Source organism: Yamadazyma tenuis, chromosome 6 (genome assembly GCF_029203305.1).
Source record: "Yamadazyma tenuis chromosome 6, complete sequence".
Lineage (NCBI taxonomy): Eukaryota > Fungi > Ascomycota > Pichiomycetes > Serinales > Debaryomycetaceae > Yamadazyma > Yamadazyma tenuis.
The window spans coordinates 793,885-814,734 of record NC_089466.1 but is presented as its reverse complement, the minus strand read 5'-3'; the positions used below and the strand labels follow the sequence as shown (position 1 = coordinate 814,734).

The window sequence follows — 20,850 nt, the reverse complement described above, 5'->3', positions numbered from 1 at the left end:
ACAAGCCGAGTCAGCCTTGTCTATTTCTACATGGACACGTAGCCGCCATAAGCCGCATACACTCGTTTCAGTGGCCATTACCAGTAAGCAAACAAAGGGGCAGGCGGTAGGAAGGTAAAACCGCACAATATAGCCCATTTGTAAACTGCCTGTATCGTCTAGCTAGACGCAATTTTGTAGACGCATCCAGCAGCCAGTGCCAAAACCCTATGTCAACCGGATGGTAGAAGTTGAATCACTGTCATGATAGGATGGAGGTCCTGGTTTGAGTAGCTTTGGACGGGGATCTACCTATCAGACCCGAGCCGGGCCACTCCTGGCGCAGATTTCAATGGATAGGCCCAGTGCAGGATTTACTGCATTTGGCTAAATTGGTAGAGGTGCCTGCCCTTTTACACTAAAGCCAAATGCAAGAGCGAAAAATACGCCAAAATTTTCACATAAAACCGGAAGCAGTAAATTGATTGTTGACAGAGCCCATTGTTTTCCCAGCCATTCATAAGCACTGATATTCCCTGGAATTATCATCATCGACTTTTTTCTGTTGTTATCAATAGAATCTACAAATGGATATCAAAAACGTCGACACTCCTCAGGCCCATGAGATGTCACCTTATCACTCGGGAGACAGTGAATACATAAGTGAAAATGGTTCACTTACTTCCACATCCTCCCTACAAAGTGAATACGAACCCAACCCCGTAAAACGGTTCTTCAACTCGTTCAAGCCATACGACTACTCCAAGATCGATTTTCTCCTTTATCAAGATGATGATTTGGAAAGTGGTGGTAGCTACGACTTTGGTCCTCAAGGATCGCCGCCAGCCACAGGGCCTTCCAGGTCTCCCAACCAGGAGGAGAAGAAGAAGAAGTCTAAACGACTCCATCCCCAGTTTGACTACTCAAGACTCAGTGACTTGGAAAGAGCAGCCATTGTCACCTCCACCTCTCCCCTTTCTAGGACCTTGAAATCTAGACATTTGCTGATGATTGCTCTTGGTGGTGCCATTGGTACCGGGTTGTTTGTGGGGATGGGTCTGGCGTTGGCGTCAGCAGGGCCATTTGGTTTGTTGATTGTGTGGGTGTTTATTGGGTCTGCAATTTTTGTGACAGCCCTGGCATTATCTGAATTGGCAGTTGCATTTCCCATTTCGGGTGCATTTGTGACTTTCAATACTTTGTTCATCGATTCATCCTGGGGGTTTGCCATGGCATGGAACTACGCCTTGCAGTGGCTTGTGACGTTCCCGTTGGAATTGGTGTCCGCATCCATCACCATCCAGTACTGGAACTCGCCCGTACCACCTGAGGTGTTTGTGGCGATCTTCTGGTTCATTATTTGTGCCATTAACTTATTTGGAGTGCGAGGCTACGGTGAGGCCGAGTGCGTGTTTTCGATGATTAAGATCGTGGCGATCTTGGGATTCTTGATCCTTTCGGTGGTGTTGGTGGCAGGGGGAGCACCTCCCAACCACGACTTCATTGGCGGCAAGAACTGGCACCAGCCGGTGGGAGGAATGTTTAATACCACCGAGCCATTCAAGAACATGTGTGCGGTGATTTTTAATGCTGCCTTCTCGTTTGCCGGGGTTGAGTTGTTTGGGTTGGCGGCAGCCGAGTCGGCCAACCCCAAGAAATCGATCCCCAAGGCCCGGAAACAGGTGTTTTGGCGGTTATTATTCTTTTACATTTCCTCGGTGATCATGATTGGATTGTTGGTGTCGTACAAGAACCCAGCACTTTTGGGCCAAACCGACACCAACGCCGAGGTCAAGGAGAAGGGTATTGACGCCAACACGTCGCCGTTTGTGATCGCTGTCAAGCAGGCTGAGATCCCGGCGATCCCCTCGATTTTGAATGCTATCATCATTATCACCGTGCTATCGGTGGGAAACTCGTCTGTGTACGGGTCGTCTCGTACGATGGCGGCGTTGGGGGCGATGAAACAAGGTCCTCAGATCCTCAACTACATCGACCGAAACGGGCGTCCCATCGTGGCATTGTTGGTGCAATTTGTAATTGGGTTACTTGCGTTCCTCGTGGCGCTCCCTGGTGATAAGACTACTCAGGTATTCGATTGGTTGTTGGCGATTTCGGGTTTGTGTTCGTTGTTCACGTGGTGGTCCATTTGCTTGAGCCATATACGGTTCCGGGCGGCGTTGAACCACCAGGCCCGGGTGGCTGAAGAAGAGTTGGTGTTCACCACCAGCGTATGGGGATCCTACTACGGAATGGTGATTTTGACGATATTTTTGGGATTGCAGTTCTGGGCCGCTTTGTTCCCCCCTGGGGAAGGTGGTGCCGATGTCGAGGGCTTCTTCATGGTTTACTTGGGAGGTGTTATTGTGTTTGTGTGCTATGTGGGACACAAAATCTATGCGGCCTTGTACATGGGAATTCCCTTGACGAAGTTTTATTTGAAGGCCTCCGAAATCGACGTGGACACCGGTAGAAGACAGGTGGACATGGAGGCGTTGAGACAGGAAATCGCTGACGAGCGGGCGCTTTACGAGCTGAAGCCCTTCTATTTCAAGATTTATACGATTTTCTGTTAGCTCAATTACCTAAAGGGCTCGGGTCTCACAGGCTCGGGGCTCAGGGGTTCAATTACCTATTAAAAAGCTCAGAGTATATGCTCAAACACCTGTCATTGGTGACTTCAATTCTATCATGTTTTAGTTAAAGACGTTCAATTTAATATATACCCACCTTATATGTCGTTTGCAATTGTCAAATAGCGCACCACCAAATCGTGCGCGCACCCGGTCTACACGGGAACCTTCAATTCCAGCACAACTGGAAAAAAACACCCTCCCAGCAACCAACAAAATCTGACACAATGGATCTTCTTAAAGACGCCACCAAGAACATGAACTTGTATGGGGTCAAGGCCTACGTGCGTAAGGCCCAGAACGGTATGTGTTATTATCCTCTTGTAATCACTCGTATTTTTGTCGATAAATGAGGACTCCTTATCAGCCTCCACCAACATACTAACCAGTTTTTAGTGGCCATGAATTTGACAGAAATGGAATCCAAGGTGCGTGAGGCCACCAACAACGAGCCTTGGGGTGCTTCTTCCACATTGATGGCCCAGATCGCCGCTGGGACCTACAATTATCGAGAACGAGGAGAGATCATTGCATTTGTGTTTAGAAGGTTTACTGAAAAGGCCCCCAACGAATGGAGACAAATCTACAAATCGTTGCAATTATTGGACTACTTGCTCCGCAATGGCTCCGAGAGAGTCGTTGATGAAGTACGTGCAAGTTTGTCGTTGATTCAGATGTTGTTGGGGGGATTCCGTTATATCGATTCCCAAGGTAGAGATCAGGGGATCAACGTTAGAAACAGCGCCAAGAAGTTGATTACATTTGTCAACGATGATGCGGCTGTGAGAGCTGAACGCAAGAAGGCCAAGCTGAACGCGAAGAAGTTTGGTGGAGTTTCATCGGCTGCTTTTGGTGGTGCCTCGTCCATCACCACTACTCCGGGATTTGACGATGACTACACCAACAGGGTTTTTGGTGATGGTGGGGTGTATGGGTCAAGGTATGGAGACTCGGCCGATGAATATAACAATCAGAGACCCCAAGGGGAGGAGTCGGGCTCCAACACCGAGTCGAATGACAACTTTGAAGAGTACGAAGTCAACCCCAGTTCCCGGAAAACTGCCAAGCCCACCACCGGCTCGTCGGCGCACACGGCCACCTCTAACAGGTCCAAACCACAGCCCGCTGAACCGGACTTATTGGCTGATTTGGACTTTGGATCTGCTCCTGGTGCTGGTGCCGGTGCCGAAGATGAAGATGAATTTGATGACTTCCAATCGGCACCCACCACCACGGGTTCGTCTTCGCAACCTCCATCAGGCCTCAGCAACCTCAACAACTTGTACCAATCCTCCCAACCAAACAATTTCTATCAACCACAACCGCAACAGGCCTACCAACAACCGCAACAATACCAACAACCACAGACCTCTGTCAATTACAACATAAACTCTGGCGGAACTCCCACCGTCAACAAAGTGCAAAGTAAGCCCAACAACGATGCGTTTTCGTCATTGTTCTCGTCTGCCAAAACCAAAAGTACCAGCAGAACTCCTTCTGGAACTGCTGCTTCCAAGCCTGTTTCGCAACCAGCTAAGACTAATGATGACGATTTTTTTGGTGACTTCAATTCCAACAATAACTCAAACTCCAAGCCTCAGACCAACGGGAACGGTGGTGGTAGTAACGGAGAAGTGGACTTATTGAGTTTCTAAACAAAACTAGTTATATTTGTTTATTCTATCTAGATAAAAAAATATCATGTACTATGCTGACTTTGGTTCACAATAAATTAGAACTTAAGAACGGGGTGCTCGATCTCCTTGGGAATCAAGTCCTTTGGCAACTTCTTCTTTAAATCGGTCAATTTATCATAATCTCCTCCCAAGATTCTGGCAATTACCAAATCGTCTCTATCTTGGATCTCTCTAGGAGACTTACCTTCGTTACTCAAAAACTCTTTAGCCTTGTTGGTATCACCGTGGAAATACTCTTCCATGGCTCTTAATCTTAATTCCTTTTCTGCCCATTCTGGACCGTCTAATTCTCTCTGTTTCATTTGGGCAGTGTACTTAGCATACGCCAAATATGAAAAAATTGGCAACACGATATAGAAATATGGAATTTCCCATCCTTCAGCCTTCTCGGTTTCACGGACAATCTTCCATTTCAATTCCCCAGTGGTTTCATCTTTGTATGGGATTTTATCGATGATTTTACCTGAATCTTTGGTGACAAACTGAAAGTTCTTCAAGTCTTGAGAATTATCCTTGAACAAGTTCAAATCTTCGCTGGAGATACCGGGTGCTATGTAGTTCCATGCTGAATGGTTTCTCTTATAATACATATTTTGTAAATCAGCTATGGTTTTGAATTCTTCATCGCTGGGCACTCTGGGGGTTCCATCAGGATTGGCATAGATTTTGGTCACTGAAGGTAAGGTGTCCAACTTGGCACGGATCAGACGCTCTAAGTTGGCATCAAACTTGCCGACCTTGTACTTAAACAACCCACTAAGGGGCAATTTAAACGTAAACTTCATGCCTCTGAGTATATAGGTAAGTTGTTTTCAGCTTATTTTCATTGGATGAGAATTTTGCTCGCTCACACTTCAGTCGCGGTCGCGGGTGCGACACGACTGCAGTTGATTGCAAATTGTTGAGAGAGTAGATAGAGGCAACAGGAATGATAGGTCATAAGCGTACATGATATCTACAAGTATCTTCCAGTCTTCTGCGTCTTACCTCTATGATTCGGCTCCCTTTTTGAACGAAGAAAACCCCATGATTTGGCCCATTTCGTCGTCTTCACTGTCAGAAGCTTTATTCTTCATAGCCCTTTTATGTCTTTTGGCTCGCTTCCTGTCCTGGAGTTTCTGTTCAAACTGCTTACGGGCTTCAATCTTTTGTTGCATGCTGCTTTTAGTTAGGCCCGACTGGTTGAACTTTTCAGATAGCAGCTTTAATGTCGATTCCACTTCAGCTAGTGTAGCGTGTCGTACTCCTCCATCTATAAGCTCCTGTTCGTGTCCGGGATCCGAAGTGGTAAGGTTCTTTGAGGTGGCTTTTTGAATGTGCTGGGGAGAATTGAAATGGTCTATAAGTGCCATATTATCTCTAAAGGAAAAATCACAGATGGGACACACGAACCCAAACCTCTTGTGCTTTCCTCTAGTGGCTGTCTGGCTGGTGGGAGTGATAATGGTGTGTGTGTTGATGGCATTTATCAGGGATTTGAGAAGCTTCTCTCGGTGGAGTAGATGGCTTGAGGACCTATCTGAATTGATCTGATCGTGAACAGAGGTCGTGGTTTGGGGCTGATTATTGGCCCGTGTCTTCTTGGAATATGCATCGACGTCCCAAGTCTTACGCCCGTACTGGTCCTTTGACACTTTAGAATCAGGTTCCGTCATATTCAATTATGGAAGATCAGTGATGGAAGTTCGCGATTTCTGAATTACTGGAGTTGCTCATGAATAGAAGAGATATCTTCTCCATGCTCAAACATGGCAAGGAGGCGGGGAAGGAAAGTGTACAGGCCAAGCCGAAAATAGTACGGGAGTTCCATTCGTCAACAATTTTCAGCAACAACTGGAAATTCACGGGCACTCACCTCATATCTAACGTTCCCAAAGATATACAGATGCCGAGTTCTCCAGTCAAAATAGCGGCATTTGACCTTGATGGAACCCTTGTCGACACCATTTCCGGCTCTAAGTTTGCCCGGGGTCCCAATGACTGGAAGTTATGGCGGAACATTGACCAATCGCAGTCCCAGGTGGTCCCTAAGCTCAAGCTGCTTGTGGAGCAAGGCTACACAATAGCCATTTTCACTAACCAGGGTGGAGTTTTGGGTGTACCCCAAGCCAAGTCATACCTCAATTTCCGTGAACGGGTCAACCTGTTTGTGGGACACGTACAAAAAGATATAGAGCAGTTCAAGCCGCTAGTGTTTGCATCTCCTAAGAAACCTTCGGCAAAGAAGGCCACTCTCAAAGTTTCGCCAGATGAGTACCATTTGGTCATGAGGAAGCCACAGGTGGGCATGTGGAATCAGCTCAAGCGAGAAATCGGTGTCGAAATCGATATGGAAAATAGTTTCTATGTGGGGGATGCTGCTGGCAGAGATACTGATTTCCTGGATAGCGACAAGGTGTTTGCCAACAACCTTAAGATCGAGTTCAAGGTGCCAGAAGAGTATTTTTTGTGAAGACACTCATATATGCTCATAAGGTTCAGTGTATTATTTACAGCTATTTACAAGTTACACTTTCACATCGTCTAAAGACTCCACCACGTCGGCCTTTCCTACGGTCTCGAAGTAGGAGATCACATCATTGACACTTCTGGCGTCTCTGTCAGATACAGCCTTCGGTAAAGACTCTAAAACCTCATTTTTCAACACAAGAACCTTCTCAATGTACCCTACGTCTGTTTCGAACTTGGAAGCCTCGTTGGTGTTTCTCGGGTAGTTCTTGAGAATAAAGTTGGTGTCATATATGCCTTGAGAGGTATTCATATAGAAGGATACTTCATTTCTAATCAAGGCCGTAATCAATCCACTGGGTAATGGCTTGTTTTTAGACTTCAAATCCTGCAACAAAAATGAATACCTCCTGGTGTTATCCTCGGTCTCTTGCTGGATCAACACTTCAGGGTCAATTATCTTGACTTTGGTGGGTTCCAACGCCTGTTGTAACTTTACAACAAGTGCATTGTCTTCAACATATGGAACCGAATAAAATTTATACTTTCCAGCAAGGTTGCCCGATACTAAGCTTGTACGTCTTTTGATACCGGTGGTCTGCTCGTACTCGTCCAATTCCTTCTCACTGCCGAAGCTGGTTTTGATTTTCTTTCTATCGACACGTTTGGCACCAAAATAAACTGTCAAAGACGCAAGCACAAACATGTAGAAGAGGTACCTAATTCTGGGCTCCGACTTCTTCTTGTTGGCTCTTAAAGGGGGGATGGAGGAGTAACTACGCCCAAACATGTTTGCCGGGCGAGGCGTGGTCCGAAGCACAAATTGTTTCAAGCCAGGCCTAAACATGATCAGTAGAATTGTACGATGTTTAGTGCGCACAATAATTTTTCACTCATCCACAAAACATTTTTTTCATCGAGCTCAATGTCGTTAGTTCACTTGGCCAACTTCAGTGCCCACATAAAGAACTGTACTCGGTTGAACATCTCGTCCACGTCGGTTCCTTTCACCCGCTTGCACTTGCAATTATCCTTTTTGTTGTACAAAGAGGGCTTCATATCGTCTGTGCAAAGAGGATCCAATGCCGGCCCCGACAAGACACCAGCAGAAGTCACACCAGATAACATTTCCAGCAGGAGGTTATGGATTGGATTGAAGTACAGAGACAACTTGTCGGTGATAAGAAACTTTTCGTTGGTTCTGAAGCCCAACAGAAAGGTTCACTTCACATCCACAGAAATAAAAGCGTTGGCTTCAGGTATACCGGTGGGGATTGTTCGTCCTTTGCAACCGGCAGAATGTATGTTTATCCAAACTGACGAAAGCGAAATCTTGGAAGTGCAAGAGGCCGCCAAAAAGAACTTGGGGGGAACGGTGTTGTGTCGAGTCAGGTAGACCCTTGGTTTTATCATTATGTGTAAATAGATATCTTCAAATATATACTTGGAGTGATTAAAGTGTCACCTTTTCGGTAGCATAGACACTGTTCCAGCTGGTCATATCGACTTGCCAATGTTTCCAGACCATGAGTCTTTCTCTGAAATCACTCAAATTGGAGAAGTCATTGAGATCTTGTTTGGAAGCTGAAGCGTATTTGTTGGTGGTGATGATGGGTTTGGCTGGTTCCAATTTTCTGACAGGAGGTTGGTGTTGCGAAGCACCGTTTCCGGTCTTGAGAGTTTCGATGGTGGCCTGGAGTTCGGAGATCTTGTCTTTCATGTCCATTTTCTCGAGTTTTAAGTCGGTGTTTTCGTCTCTTAGTTTTTTGATAGTTTTTTCGTGCTTGAAGATGGTGTCTTTGAGCGAGGCGATTTCGCTGGGGGAGCTAGCATCAGCGGAGGGAACCGGGGGGTTGGTGACATCCAGGGTAGTAGGGGCTATTTCTGGGGTGTTTGCGGATTCCAGCTCAACAGGTTTCTTGGTTTCAACTGATTCGGTATCAACGGCTTCTGGGTCAACAGGTGTTTCTGTTTCAATGGATGCTTCTGTGTCAACTGTCTCTGTGGCAGCTGCTTCTGTGGCAACAGCTTCTGTGTCAACTGCCTCTGTCTCAGGTTCATCATTATCCTCTGGCACTGGACTGTCTTCAGACTTATCTTTCTTCTCCTTCTTCCCCTTCTTCTTCCCCTTCTTTTTCTTCTTCAACTCCTCGTATCGCTTGCGAGCAGCCTCGAGTCTTTCCTCCTTGCTCAATTCGCCTTCTTCTAATTCAATCACGGGTTCTTCTTCTTTGTCACTCATGGTTGATTGACCAAACATGGCGCGCGCGAATCGGTGCGGTTTTGCAGCGGGTGCAAATTTTTATCTTGTACAACAATGGCAGTAATAGAAATAGAAGCACCCAAAGAAGCAAATTCCCTTAACTGCCCTCTCGATGGCAACCAAGAAAGCACAGCATCATTTGAGAAAACCGAACTTCATCCTCATGCGGTGGTCAAAAAAAGAGGTGGCATTTCCGAAGGCGCTTCCGAAGTTACCCTAGATATGATGTTCAGTGCAGAAACAAACCCAGAAGACTTCCCTGATGGTGGCCGAGATGCCTACTTGACGCTTTTCGGAGCATTCATGGGCTTGGTGATTGACTTTGGTATTGCCAACTCGTTGGGTGCCATTGAATCGTATGTGTCGTCTCACCAGTTGCTGAACGTTAAAGATACCAGTGTTTCGTGGGTGTTCACGATTCACTTGGGAGTGATGTACTTGGGCGGAGTGGTCTTTGGTGAGTGCTTCGACAAGTTTGGCGCCAGAAAGTTGCTTATTGCCTCCACCGTTTTCATGGCTGGAGGTCTCTTTTGTACGGCAGAGAGCACCAAATTGAGTCACTTTATATTGAGTTTTGGCATCACCACTGCCATTGGCACATCTTTGGGAATGGTGCCATTGATAGGGGTGTTGTCACATTGGTTTTTGAGGAAAAGAGCGTTTGCCTGTTCGGTTGCAACTATTGGAGGTCTTGTAGGCAGCTCGGTATTTGCGGTTATGCTTCAGAAATTGTACAAAGAGGTTGGATTTAAATGGGCCATCCGGGTGATGGGGTTCATGTGCATTGGGTGTATGGGTATTGCTATTGCGCTCATCAAAGAAAGAAAGCCCAAGAAAGAGTTACTGGATGCTATTGACGATATACTTGATGTCCAACCCAAAAATAAAAGTACCTTGGTGACAGTGGCTCACTTCTTCCGAGAGGCATTGGACTTGAGCATAGTCAAGGATGCACGGTTTGTGTGTTTGAACTTGGCGGTCTTTTTCGCCGAGATCATCTCGATATCGTCCTTGACATACTTAACCTCGTACGGGTTGGATCACCTGATCAGTGAGTCCAACTCGTACCTACTCATCACGTTGGTCAATGTGTGTGGGATCCCATCCCGGCTTCTTAGTGGGGTACTAGCTGATATGTACGGTCGGTTCAATGTGATGATAGTTATGTCGATTTTGACTACTGTGGTGATCTTCGGTGTGTGGTTACCAGCCGAAGGGCATTTGCCAATCCTTTTCACATTCGCCGTGCTTTTTGGGGTAAGCACTTCGGCAACCATCTCCTTAATTCCTGCTTGTACGTCACAGATTTGCAGTGCTGAACGTTTTGGTAAAGTTTACGGCACATTGTACTTTTTTTTGGCGTTCCTAACGATCATCGGCATGTATTTAACTTCGGTGGTTTTGGGAAATAGAACCTTGGTAGACTATAGGAATTTTGTGCTTTATGAGGGTGGTTATGCGGTAGCTGCGGTAGTGTTTTGGGTGGCAGCCCGGTACTTTTCGGTGGGGTTCCGGTGGTGTAAGTTTTAAGGGTAATGGCTGCAACTGGTACATGTTTGAGCATATATTTGATTGAGACTCACGAGCCCAAGGGGGATGGAACTCAAATTGAGCCGAAGGAGTTGGAATTCACGTCGATCCCAAGGAGGGTTGGTGCATACACTGACATGAAGGGTGGTATGAGTGATACAAACCGTTCATTGTCCTTGGCTAAAGTGGTTTTGATTTATCCGCCAACTTAAAGTTCGATGAGAGGCCACGAGCGAGGGGCTTTTTTAGAGATGCGTCTCAGCCTGAAAAGGGAAGTGGAAAAGTGCGACAGCACCTTGAAGGTTATCTGAAGATTCTTACAACCACCCTATTGTAACCAGGTAAAAAGTATTTAAACACTTGTAGTGCTGCAAATTCTGTTATAATTCTCCATTAAGCATTATGGATTCGGTAACAGAATTATTGAAACGGGAAACCTGTGCTACAGACAGTGACTACAATGGTGAGTACATGGGTGCCAGAATCTCGGCAGTTTTTGTTATTTTGGTAACTTCCACCCTAGGGGCATTGATTCCAGTGATTTCCACCAAGACATCCGTATCCTTCTTGAAAATGCCCTCGTGGCTTTTCTTCGGGGCCAAGTATTTTGGTACCGGGGTCATTGTGGCTACTGCTTTTATTCACCTTCTTCAACCTGCCAATGAAAACTTATCTAACGACTGCCTCAGTGCCACTTTCCGAGTATATCCTTGGGCTTTTGGGATCGCCTTGTTGTCCTTGTTCTCGTTATTCTTCTTTGAGTTGTTGGCATTCAACTATATCAACAAAAAACTCGAAAGTACTAATGGGGTACCACACAGCCATTCTCACTTCGGAGAACTTGGAAAGAAAGAGAGCGATATTGAAGACGAGGAGGAAGAACACGAAAACAGCACCCCTGTTGTGTCCGCTTCCAAGGGTCTCTACCCAGATCACTTTTCCCATGCTGCCGAACACCAAGACCCTGAGAACTTGGACACTCCCTTGCAACAAATGGACAAAGAACAATACTACGGTCAATTGGTCAGTACCATTGTGTTGGAATTCGGGATTGTGTTCCACTCGGTTTTCGTGGGGTTGACGTTGGCGGTTTCTGGTGATGAGTTCAAGACTCTTTACGTGGTGATTGTGTTTCATCAAACCTTTGAAGGGTTGGGATTGGGAACTCGTATAGCCGGTACCAGGTGGCCCAAAGGTAAAGAATACTTGCCGTACTTGTTTATAATTGCCTATGGTTTAACCACACCTATCGCCATAGCAATTGGACTTGGTGTCAGGCAATCATATGCCCCCAATTCCCAAACCGCACTTATTGTCAATGGAGTGTTCGACTCGGTTTCTGCTGGTATTCTTATATACACCGGTATTGTTGAGTTGATGGCTCACGAGTTTTTGTACTCGGATCAGTTCAAAGGACCTGGAAGCTTCAAGCGCATGGTTGCTGCTTATATTGTCGTTGTGTTCGGAGCTGGACTTATGGCATTGTTAGGGAGATGGGCTTAGATGCCTTTAATAGAATAAAATATATACCAAAAGTTTCGATAATAACCATAGAGTACAATACTGAAATAGTATTATAGCTGGATACTGACGGGTCGTGCCCCGCGCCCTCACCCTCGCGCGATTTTCCAGTCTCCAAAACCTTCAGCACCCACCACCACTTTTGTCATGACAGACGTCAATAGCTCCAACATCGCTCCAGCTCCATCAGGTGTATCACCCAGTGACTACATCAGCTCGTTGACAACAGAACAGATTGATCATGACCAGAAATTGGGTATAAAAGCCATCCGGCTCTTTTTACAGAGCAAAACATCCTACGACGTCTTACCAGTATCTTATCGGTTGGTGGTATTAGAAACATCCCTTCTTGTGAAGAAATCATTAAACATCTTGTTACAGAACAACATTGTCTCGGCTCCTGTTTGGAACAACAAAACGTCTCGGTTTGCCGGGTTATTATCGTCATCAGATTTCATCAATGTAATTCAGTACTACTTTCAATTCCCAGATAAAGTGGATCTTGTGGACCAGTTGACATTGAACGGATTACGTGATATCGAACAGGCCTTGGGCGTGGACCAAATCGAAACCATATCGATCCATCCATTCAAGTCGTTGTATGAAGCGTGTGTCAAGATGTTGGAGTCTCGTTCTCGGAGAATTCCTTTGATAGATGAGGACGAAAAGACCCATAGAGAAATCGTGGTGTCGGTGTTAACCCAGTACAGAATCTTGAAGTTTGTGGCCTTGAATTGTAAGGAAACCAAGATGCTCTTGAAGCCCATTAAAGATATCAAGTCGTTGAACTTGTCGAAGAATCTTTCCACAAGCACCATGGATACCCCTGTGATTGACGTGATTCACATGTTGTCGAAGAACTCGGTGTCGTCGATCCCGGTGGTTGACGACACTGGGAAGTTGATCAATGTATATGAAGCATACGACGTGTTGACATTGGTTAAAGGTGGAATCTACACCGATTTGGACTTGACGGTTGGCGATGCGTTATTGAGAAGAGCAGAAGACTTTGAAGGGGTCCATACGTGTACTGGCAATGACCGGTTGAGCACCATCATGGACACGATTCGGAAGTCCAGATTACATCGTTTATTTGTGGTGGATGACGAAAGTAGGTTACTTTCTGTCATCACCTTGAGTGACATTTTGAACTATGTTTTGTTTGGTGATGATTAAACACCACCAGATAGGCAATAATGAATACCGGTCTATGTAATGATTATAAATATCCCTTTACACATCTTAGTAAGCTATATTATGTTTTGGTGTCAATTAGCTCTGTGTCGGAAACTCTATTCACCTCATCCGAGAGGTTAAAATCTGGATTTTCATGAAGTATTAAAGTCGCAACCCCATCCCAATAAGGCTTCATTTTGCGACGCAAATCTTATAGTCGCTAAATAGTTTGGACTTTTCCTGATAAAACATTGCATTTTGAGTTTTTACATTGGGAGCCTATCAATATCTTCCTCCCTTATACTCATTCTCAATACCTGACCTATACACCCATATACTCATATACCTGTTCTCACATCGCCACCTTTCCACTGAGTTATCATTATGTCAATTAGTAATCCGCCGCGGACCTCAGGCTCTCAGCGAATACCAGTTCCATGGCACTTAAAAGCAGATATCCCCCAGGTGACTCTTCGGGGAACCATAGCCGGGTTGGTGATAGGCACAGTGGTGCTTATTTCTAACTTCCAGTTCGGCCTTCAAACCGGTTGGGTATCAATGATGTCGCTACCGTCTGCGCTTCTTGGGTTTGCCATCTTCAAGTTATCACCATTTTCCAACGACTTTACCGACGTGGAAAACGTCTACGTCCAGAGCATTGCCGTGGCGGTGGGTACCGGTCCGTTGGCGTACGGTTTGATTGGGATAATCCCAGCAATGGAACATTTTTTAACCAGTGATGAATCTGGGCTCGGAAGGACATTACATTTTTCTACCACTGACTTGATAGTTTGGTCATTGGGACTTGGATTTTTCGGGGTTTTTTTCGCCATCCCTTTGAGGAAACAGGTCATAGTCAAGGAGAAGTTACCGTTTCCATCGGGGAATGCCACGGGGATTTTGATCTCGGTTTTACATGGTACCTCGCTTTTAGAGGAAGAATTTAAGTCGGATGCTCCAGACGTGGAATCCAATGAGCCTGAGGAGCAAAACCAAGTATCGTTGGCCGCTAACGATGCCAACTACAAGTCCAACATCAGGTCCTTGTCCATAACTTTTGTGGCATCTGCTGTGTACACTATAGTATCATTTTTCATTCCCATTTTGAAGAGCTTGCCGGTGTTTGGAAGCTATGCTTCAGAAGCATTCTTATGGAATCTCCAGCCTTCGCCAGCATATATTGGTCAGGGTATCATCATGGGATTGCCCACGGTGTCGTATATGCTTTTCGGCGCCATTCTAGGATGGGGAGTATTGTCTCCCTTGGCCAAGTATCAAGGGTGGGCTCCCGGTGAAGTTGACGACTGGAAAACCGGCAGCCAAGGATGGATAATGTGGATCAGTTTGAGTATAATGATCAGTGATTCGCTTGTGTCGTTTATGGTGATGGCGGCAAGGTCTGTGTCGAGGTTGGTAGGAAGTGCCCGAAGAGCCCATTCGCAGTACCAACCGTTATTGGGCGATCGTGGTGGTGATGGTGACAATGCCAGTGTGGCCACTTCATACGACACGGGGTTGGATCCCAGGCACTTGGTGAGTGATAAGGCCAGTTTTGTTGGAATCGCCGTGTCCTCGATTATTTGTGCCATTTCCTTGAAGTTTATCTTTGGACAACTTGTGCCATTGTACACCATTTTAATTGCGGTGGTGATGGCGTTATTCTTCTCGATATTGGCGGTTCGAGCTTTGGGAGAAACCGATTTGAACCCAGTTAGTGGAATAGGTAAGCTTTCTCAGTTGATATTTGCAGTCATCGTACCTTCCAATCATCCATCCAAGATCTTGATTAACCTCATGGCTGGGGGTATTGCTGAGGCTGGTGCCCAACAGGCAGGGGATTTGATGCAAGACCTTAAAGCTGGCCATTTGTTGGGAGCTTCTCCTAAAGCCCAAACCATTGCCCAGTTGACTGGAACTGTCTACTCAATTTTCCTTAGTAGCATCATGTACAAAGTGTACAATTCGGTGTATGAGATTCCAAGCAAGATGTTTAGAATCCCTACGGCAGTGATCTGGATAGACTGTGCCAGGTTGGTCACTGGTGAAGGTCTTCCTCCGAATGCATGGGTGTTTTCATTGGTTTTTGGTGTCATTTTTGGTGTCATTTCGTTGTTGAAAAATATCATTCCAAAAGAGAGCAAAAACCACAAATATTTATTTTACTTGCCTAGTGGGGTTGCAGTAGGTATTGGGATATATAATACGCCAAACTTTACGCTTGCCCGGTTTATTGGAGGGCTTGTTACATATATTCAGATGAAAAAGACAGGTTCAAGCAATCAACGGGTTCATATGATTATACTTAGCAGTGGGTTGGTGTTGGGTGAAGGACTTTTCAGTTGTTTCACGATGCTTCTCACCAGCTTGGGAGTGAAACCACTTTAGGACAGATATAGAATATAAATTAGCATTTGCATTTATTATGCCTTTCGTATGCTGTACGTGGTAATTTCATTAGTATGTATTAATATGACTACATGTACTATTACAAAAACTAGTTCAAGTTTCTTTCCTTATCGGTATTGATTCTTTGGTTGATCAAATATATGGCTGTGTTGATAGAGTTTAAGGACCCGGTCAAGGTCAACTTTCTCATATTCAAACGACCTCTTCCTCCTCCAAGCATCATGGTATCTCCTCTATCGGGCTCAATCTTCACATATGTACATCCAGAGGTTTCCCGTATTTGTTTAATGTTGTTTCCTCCTTTTCCAATAACAGATCCAATACTATTGTTTGCTACAAACACATCTTGGTTATATTTGTCACCTGAACCACTTGGTACTAGAGGATGCGTCAACACTTCACCGACCATGGAGTTACCGAGTTCATCGGTATAGGCTTGTTGTGGGGGAGCGTTGATGGGTTGTCTGGAGTTATAGTTTTGTTGGGGGTTATTGGATGGTTGAAACATCATTTGAAAATTATATGGCTGCTTGGAAGCAGCATAAGGACTTTGAGGATTCTGCATCCCCATAGAGTTGTTGGCCATTGGAGAGTTCCCCATATGAGCATTTCCCATTGTCGGGTTGCCCATAGGAGCATTGGCCATGGGGTTCATCATGACATTGTTATTTGGCATCATCATACTACTCAAGCTGTTCAAAGCACTCAAGGCATTCATGTTGTTGTTCATCCCACCCACGTTACTCATGTTACCCATATTTCCCATGGTATTCATGTTCATGTTGTTATTAACAGGAGGACTCATTCCTGTTAATGTGCTTAGGGGATTGGAGTTAGGTTGGTAGTTTGCCGGATTGTAAAATACAATTTTCTGTTTCAGCAAAGCATCCTTATGTTCAAGAACCACCTGTGCCACGTAGTATACGGCGATGTGAATGGCATCACTAACCCCATTTATTAATAAGATCCGGTCAGTAGAATAAGGTAATGGAGTTTCTGCTGCCTTTAATTTTGCAGCCGAATTCTCTTCAATCTCTCTGAACTTGCTTCCTTGCTTACCGATGATGTATCCCACGAGAGGATGAGGAATTAATAGTCTCAAGTCGTACAGACTGCTATTGATTGATGAAGCTTCATCTTCAGGCTCATCCAAAATGGCTCTGACAGCCAATCCGAAGGCCTTGGCCACGTTTTCCGCAGACCCTCTCACGGTCACAATCCGTTCGGGAACACCCTTGATGTTGTCACTCACAAACACCTTGACATTCGCTCTGTCTCGAATGTGATTAATCTGTTCACCTTTCTTACCCACAATGAGCCCGGCTTCTTTTACAGGACAGTACATTCTGAACAGCACAACAGTGGGATCTTCTTTCTCTCGCTGGTACGTCACGGACGAGACGGGATTGTGCGACACGCTGGGTGATTCGTCGCCGGTTGTTGATACGGGTTGGGATGGTCTTTGTGGTTGTGAATGTTCTGGAGATTTGTGTTCTTCTTCAGGCTCCTCCGAAGCCTGCTTAGACTCGTTCGACTCCGTGGCCACATCCACCGCGGGAGGAGACTTGAGGCCCGGTACACTGGGGTCGTACTCTTCTTCATCAGAAGAATTGCTCGAACCTATAGCAGGAGCAGTTTTTGCTTCCACTTCTTGCTTTAAAGATTCGTCAATCTGTTCACCGTCCAACGCGACTCGTTTCTTGGAGATATCATCACTTACAGAGTCCGAGTCCTCGTTCTTCCGCTTCAATACATTACTGTTGGTGCTTGATGACATGATGACTGGGGATGTCAGTGTTTTTTGGACGCTATAGAAAAAAACATTTTTCCAGTCGCAGACCTTGAGCGTGCGTTTTTCACACAAGATACCAGTGTACATTATATTACATATTTACAGGTCAATTGACTAAAGTGCCTTCTGTTGTTCCTGCCATCGCCGTGCACGGTCAACCTCTTTAGCCTGGCTGTAGGATTCGTCTTGTTTGGCCTGAAGACGGCCCAAGAAATCTTGTTTCTCCAAGTAACCGTCTTTGTTGTGGAGTTTCAATTCATCATTGATCTTGTTTTGATCGACAAAACATGCCCAGTCCAATCGAGACTTCTCAAGCGTAGAAAGCTTCTGGTGCTTGTTTCCTTGTGTGCTCATAAACCGGTCGATTAATGATGGTCTTTTAAGCTTGATTCGCAACTCAACAGGCTCTTTTTCACCGGGAATCGTCCGTATCACTGGAACGAACGCCCTATTCTGCGGCTCGTCACTGCTGTTTATCTGGAGACCGGCTGAAGACCCCAAGAATGCCTTGGCCTCGGCAGAGTTCGCATCCACTTGCTTGGACTCGGTGATGACCTTACCGGCAAACACATACGACGTCTTGATCCATATTTTATCCTGGTCATCTATCGTGGTAGAGGAGGTAGCAGGACCAGAAGCAGCGGCCGGCACGAGACTCTGGTGGGCGGTTGGAGCGTCCTTATTAGTGGTATCCTCATCCTGAGACCCTAGGATTTCGTTCCAATTGGTGGGTTTACCTTCGACACTCTTCAGCTTCAAGTCGCTGAAGATCGAGTCAAAGTCAAGGTTCGAGCTCACGGGCCCAATGATGTTAGTGATTCTACTGGCGGCCTCATGCTTCTCCTGGTACCTCTGGTTCCTGGTCCGGACCTGGGTGGCGGTGGCCGAGATGGCGCTGTAGTCGTATTTCTCGCCGGGATCTTCTTTGTCGCTGTCGTCACTTACCTCATCGTCGGCGGCCTTGGCCTCGGGGTCGTAGTCGTCGTCCTCTTCTTCGTCATAATCATTACCAGTGGCAGCCACAGGCTCGTGGGGCTCGCTGGGATCTGGGCGAGAGACAGGCAGAAGCGGTGCACTAGCCCCGGCCTCAGAGGTGTGATTTGCCGCCGCGTCATCATTGGTTGCTTCGTTGTTTATGCTTTGCGCCATGTGTGCTCCGTTTGAAAGAGTGGCACCGAAATGTTTTTTGGAACTGTGCGAGCGCGCGCTATATAAATGGCATCTGCCTAAGTTTCTGCGACTCCACTCACACAAATGGCATCCCCCTTTGAAACAGACTCCGAAGCGCCCATTGTTACGCTCACCGCCAAGAAGCATTTCGATGCTCTCGACTCCACCAACCAGCTCTACGCTCACCACTTGGCGAAGGCATCATTCTGGGGCACCAGAGCCGTTCTTCGGTCGGTTTCCCCAGAAAGTGAGGGTATCTACGATTTGATCCTTCTAATACATAAAACCTTGGGCTCGCCTGTGTCGAACGACGAGTATATCGCCAAGCTTGGTGACAAGTCTGTGGCCGTGGCGTACTTGGAGTATGCGTCTCAATTCTTGTCGAATTTGGGAAACTACAAGTCTTTTGGTGACAAGAAGTTTGTGCCTAACTTATCGAAGCAACAGTTTGATACTTTGGTCGAAACCGTCAGCAACGATGCGGTTTCCGCGTTGTACAGTAAAGTTCGTGATCCTTTGTATGACACAGATGCCGGTTTATTGGGATGGCCTGAACAAGGACAGTTGTCAAGCTATTATGTGGGGAAAAGCGTCATCTCCAAACAAGAGGTGGAAGCGGTCAACGCCGCCATCGCTAAGGCTGGTGTCATGCCAGAGAATACCCGGGTTGAGAAAACCGCTGAGGGTGACTTTGTGGTTCATGTGGCTAGTGCTGACAGTGTCAATAATACTGGCTATTACCCTGCGAATCCTATTCACACGGCCGATGGACACCAAGTAACCTTCCAGTTTGGTGACCACAGCAGAGAATTTACCAGGATCGTGGAGCACATGGCCAAAGCCAAGAAGTATGCTGCCAATGACACCCAGGCAAAAATGTTGGAGTACTACATTGAGGCTTTTAAGACAGGATCGATGAATGCTCACAAGAAGTCGCAGATTGAATGGGTCAAGGATATCAAGCCTTTGGTGGAATTGAACATCGGGTTCATCGAAACGTACAGAGACCCTTCAGGGGTTCGCGGAGAATGGGAAGGATTGGTGGCCATGGTCAACAAAGAGCGGACTGCCACTTTTTCTGTATTGGTTGACAATGCTGCAAAACTCATTGGCTACTTACCATGGGAACCATTTTTCGAAAAAGATACGTTCAATCCTCCTGACTTTACGTCTTTGGAGGTGTTGACGTTTGCCAACTCGGGTATTCCTGCCGGTATCAACATTCCCAATTACGATGATGTTAGATTGAACTATGGCTTCAAAAATGTATCTTTGGGAAATGTGGTGTCTGCCAATCCCAAGAATCCCAGGAAAGAAGAAATCGTTAGTTTCTTGGACGAATCGTATCAGGCCTTGTTCAAGCAATGGAGAGACCATGCCTGGGAAGTCCAGGTGGGATTACACGAGTTATTGGGACATGGAAGTGGAAAGTTGTTGCAAGAAACGGCTGAAGGTGTGTTCAACTTCGACAAGTCAGACCCCAGAGCTACTGGCTACTATGGACCTTCCGACTCGTGGGGGTCTGTTTTCGGACTCACTGCTGGGTCTTATGAAGAATGTCGTGCTGAATTGGTGGCCCTTTACTTGATGTTGAAGAAACCAGAAGAAGTTCTCCCGATTTTCGGGGTCCCCAGCAAGCAAGACATGTTCCTGGTGATGGTCTGTGGTACCATTTTCATGGGCCGTGCAGGTTTATTGGCATTGGAGTTCTGGGATCCTGCCACCAAGATTTGGGGTCAAGCTCATATGAGAGCCCGATTTGCCATTTTGAAGTGCTTGATGAATGCCGGAGTATGCTCGTTTGTCTACGACGATGAAAAGCTGTACCTGGATTTGGTGTTGAAGATCGATGAGTCCAAACTTGCTACCGATGCAGTGGATGCTTTAGGTGACTTTTTACTCAAACTACACACCTACAAGAGCACGGCAGACGTCAAGGAAGGGGTGGCATTCTACAACGAAATGACCGACGTGAGTGCTGAATTCTCCAGGTTCAGAGACGTTGTTTTGAGTAAAAAATTGCCCCGTAAACAGTTTATTCAAGCAAACACCATTGTTAGTGGAGACTCGGTTGAGGTCAAAGAGTACGAAGAGTCCGAAACCGGAATGATCCAGAGTTATGTCGAACGAGAAACCTGAAAACGTTCATACTCTTTTATAGCCTCAATAAACTGTCAATTCCTCCTGAAGTCTCTGACTAACATCCATTTATTTCGCGCTTTCCCATTTTAAATC

At 46.0% G+C, this 20,850-nt stretch overlaps 15 protein-coding genes across 15 annotated transcripts; 9 read left to right on the top strand and 6 right to left on the bottom strand. All coding sequences in view use genetic code 12, as the record gives it.

Annotated features, from left to right (window-relative positions):
* Positions 1–566: 566 nt before the first annotated feature.
* PSN45_004603 (uncharacterized protein) lies at positions 567–2,555 on the top strand (the record flags this gene model as incomplete). Its single annotated transcript, XM_006686858.2, has 1 exon — positions 567–2,555. One exon carries the CDS (start codon positions 567–569, stop codon positions 2,553–2,555), a length of 1,989 nt encoding a protein of 662 aa, XP_006686921.1.
* Positions 2,556–2,839: 284 nt separating this feature from the next.
* ENT3 (Epsin-3, clathrin recruitment and traffic between the Golgi and endosome) lies at positions 2,840–4,267 on the top strand (the record flags this gene model as incomplete). Its single annotated transcript, XM_006686859.2, has 2 exons — positions 2,840–2,915; positions 3,009–4,267. 2 exons carry the CDS (start codon positions 2,840–2,842, stop codon positions 4,265–4,267), a joined length of 1,335 nt encoding a protein of 444 aa, XP_006686922.1.
* A 77-nt stretch (positions 4,268–4,344) lies between these two features.
* PSN45_004601 (uncharacterized protein) lies at positions 4,345–5,094 on the bottom strand (the record flags this gene model as incomplete). Its single annotated transcript, XM_066158325.1, has 1 exon — positions 4,345–5,094. The coding sequence occupies one exon, from the start codon at positions 5,092–5,094 to the stop codon at positions 4,345–4,347; it is 750 nt and encodes a 249-aa protein (XP_066014422.1).
* Positions 5,095–5,298: 204 nt separating this feature from the next.
* On the bottom strand, positions 5,299–5,964 carry SNU23 (U4/U6.U5 snRNP associated protein; the record flags this gene model as incomplete). Its single annotated transcript, XM_006686861.2, has 1 exon — positions 5,299–5,964. One exon carries the CDS (start codon positions 5,962–5,964, stop codon positions 5,299–5,301), a length of 666 nt encoding a protein of 221 aa, XP_006686924.1.
* A 230-nt stretch (positions 5,965–6,194) lies between these two features.
* Positions 6,195–6,761, top strand: pnk1 (DNA kinase/phosphatase Pnk1; the record flags this gene model as incomplete). The annotated part of the gene is made up of 1 exon (XM_066158324.1): positions 6,195–6,761. One exon carries the CDS (start codon positions 6,195–6,197, stop codon positions 6,759–6,761), a length of 567 nt encoding a protein of 188 aa, XP_066014421.1.
* Positions 6,762–6,815: 54 nt separating this feature from the next.
* Positions 6,816–7,547, bottom strand: AIM36 (Altered inheritance of mitochondria protein 36, mitochondrial; the record flags this gene model as incomplete). The annotated part of the gene is made up of 1 exon (XM_006686864.1): positions 6,816–7,547. The coding sequence occupies one exon, from the start codon at positions 7,545–7,547 to the stop codon at positions 6,816–6,818; it is 732 nt and encodes a 243-aa protein (XP_006686927.1).
* Positions 7,548–7,682: 135 nt separating this feature from the next.
* PSN45_004597 (uncharacterized protein) lies at positions 7,683–8,153 on the top strand (the record flags this gene model as incomplete). The annotated part of the gene is made up of 1 exon (XM_006686866.1): positions 7,683–8,153. The coding sequence occupies one exon, from the start codon at positions 7,683–7,685 to the stop codon at positions 8,151–8,153; it is 471 nt and encodes a 156-aa protein (XP_006686929.1).
* A 57-nt stretch (positions 8,154–8,210) lies between these two features.
* Positions 8,211–9,017, bottom strand: PSN45_004596 (uncharacterized protein; the record flags this gene model as incomplete). Its single annotated transcript, XM_006686865.2, has 1 exon — positions 8,211–9,017. The coding sequence occupies one exon, from the start codon at positions 9,015–9,017 to the stop codon at positions 8,211–8,213; it is 807 nt and encodes a 268-aa protein (XP_006686928.2).
* A 57-nt stretch (positions 9,018–9,074) lies between these two features.
* PSN45_004595 (uncharacterized protein) lies at positions 9,075–10,550 on the top strand (the record flags this gene model as incomplete). The annotated part of the gene is made up of 1 exon (XM_006686867.2): positions 9,075–10,550. One exon carries the CDS (start codon positions 9,075–9,077, stop codon positions 10,548–10,550), a length of 1,476 nt encoding a protein of 491 aa, XP_006686930.2.
* Positions 10,551–10,952: 402 nt separating this feature from the next.
* Positions 10,953–12,053, top strand: ZRT2 (low-affinity Zn(2+) transporter zrt2; the record flags this gene model as incomplete). Its single annotated transcript, XM_006687281.2, has 1 exon — positions 10,953–12,053. One exon carries the CDS (start codon positions 10,953–10,955, stop codon positions 12,051–12,053), a length of 1,101 nt encoding a protein of 366 aa, XP_006687344.1.
* A 165-nt stretch (positions 12,054–12,218) lies between these two features.
* On the top strand, positions 12,219–13,247 carry SNF4 (AMP-activated serine/threonine-protein kinase regulatory subunit; the record flags this gene model as incomplete). Its single annotated transcript, XM_006687283.1, has 1 exon — positions 12,219–13,247. One exon carries the CDS (start codon positions 12,219–12,221, stop codon positions 13,245–13,247), a length of 1,029 nt encoding a protein of 342 aa, XP_006687346.1.
* A 558-nt stretch (positions 13,248–13,805) lies between these two features.
* Positions 13,806–15,632, top strand: OPT8 (OPT superfamily; the record flags this gene model as incomplete). The annotated part of the gene is made up of 1 exon (XM_006686868.2): positions 13,806–15,632. The coding sequence occupies one exon, from the start codon at positions 13,806–13,808 to the stop codon at positions 15,630–15,632; it is 1,827 nt and encodes a 608-aa protein (XP_006686931.2).
* Positions 15,633–15,741: 109 nt separating this feature from the next.
* On the bottom strand, positions 15,742–17,430 carry PBP2 (PAB1 binding protein; the record flags this gene model as incomplete). Its single annotated transcript, XM_006686869.1, has 1 exon — positions 15,742–17,430. One exon carries the CDS (start codon positions 17,428–17,430, stop codon positions 15,742–15,744), a length of 1,689 nt encoding a protein of 562 aa, XP_006686932.1.
* A 129-nt stretch (positions 17,431–17,559) lies between these two features.
* On the bottom strand, positions 17,560–18,594 carry SWC5 (swr complex subunit; the record flags this gene model as incomplete). Its single annotated transcript, XM_006686870.2, has 1 exon — positions 17,560–18,594. One exon carries the CDS (start codon positions 18,592–18,594, stop codon positions 17,560–17,562), a length of 1,035 nt encoding a protein of 344 aa, XP_006686933.1.
* A 105-nt stretch (positions 18,595–18,699) lies between these two features.
* PSN45_004589 (metallodipeptidyl peptidase) lies at positions 18,700–20,754 on the top strand (the record flags this gene model as incomplete). Its single annotated transcript, XM_006687285.1, has 1 exon — positions 18,700–20,754. The coding sequence occupies one exon, from the start codon at positions 18,700–18,702 to the stop codon at positions 20,752–20,754; it is 2,055 nt and encodes a 684-aa protein (XP_006687348.1).
* Positions 20,755–20,850: the final 96 nt, after the last annotated feature.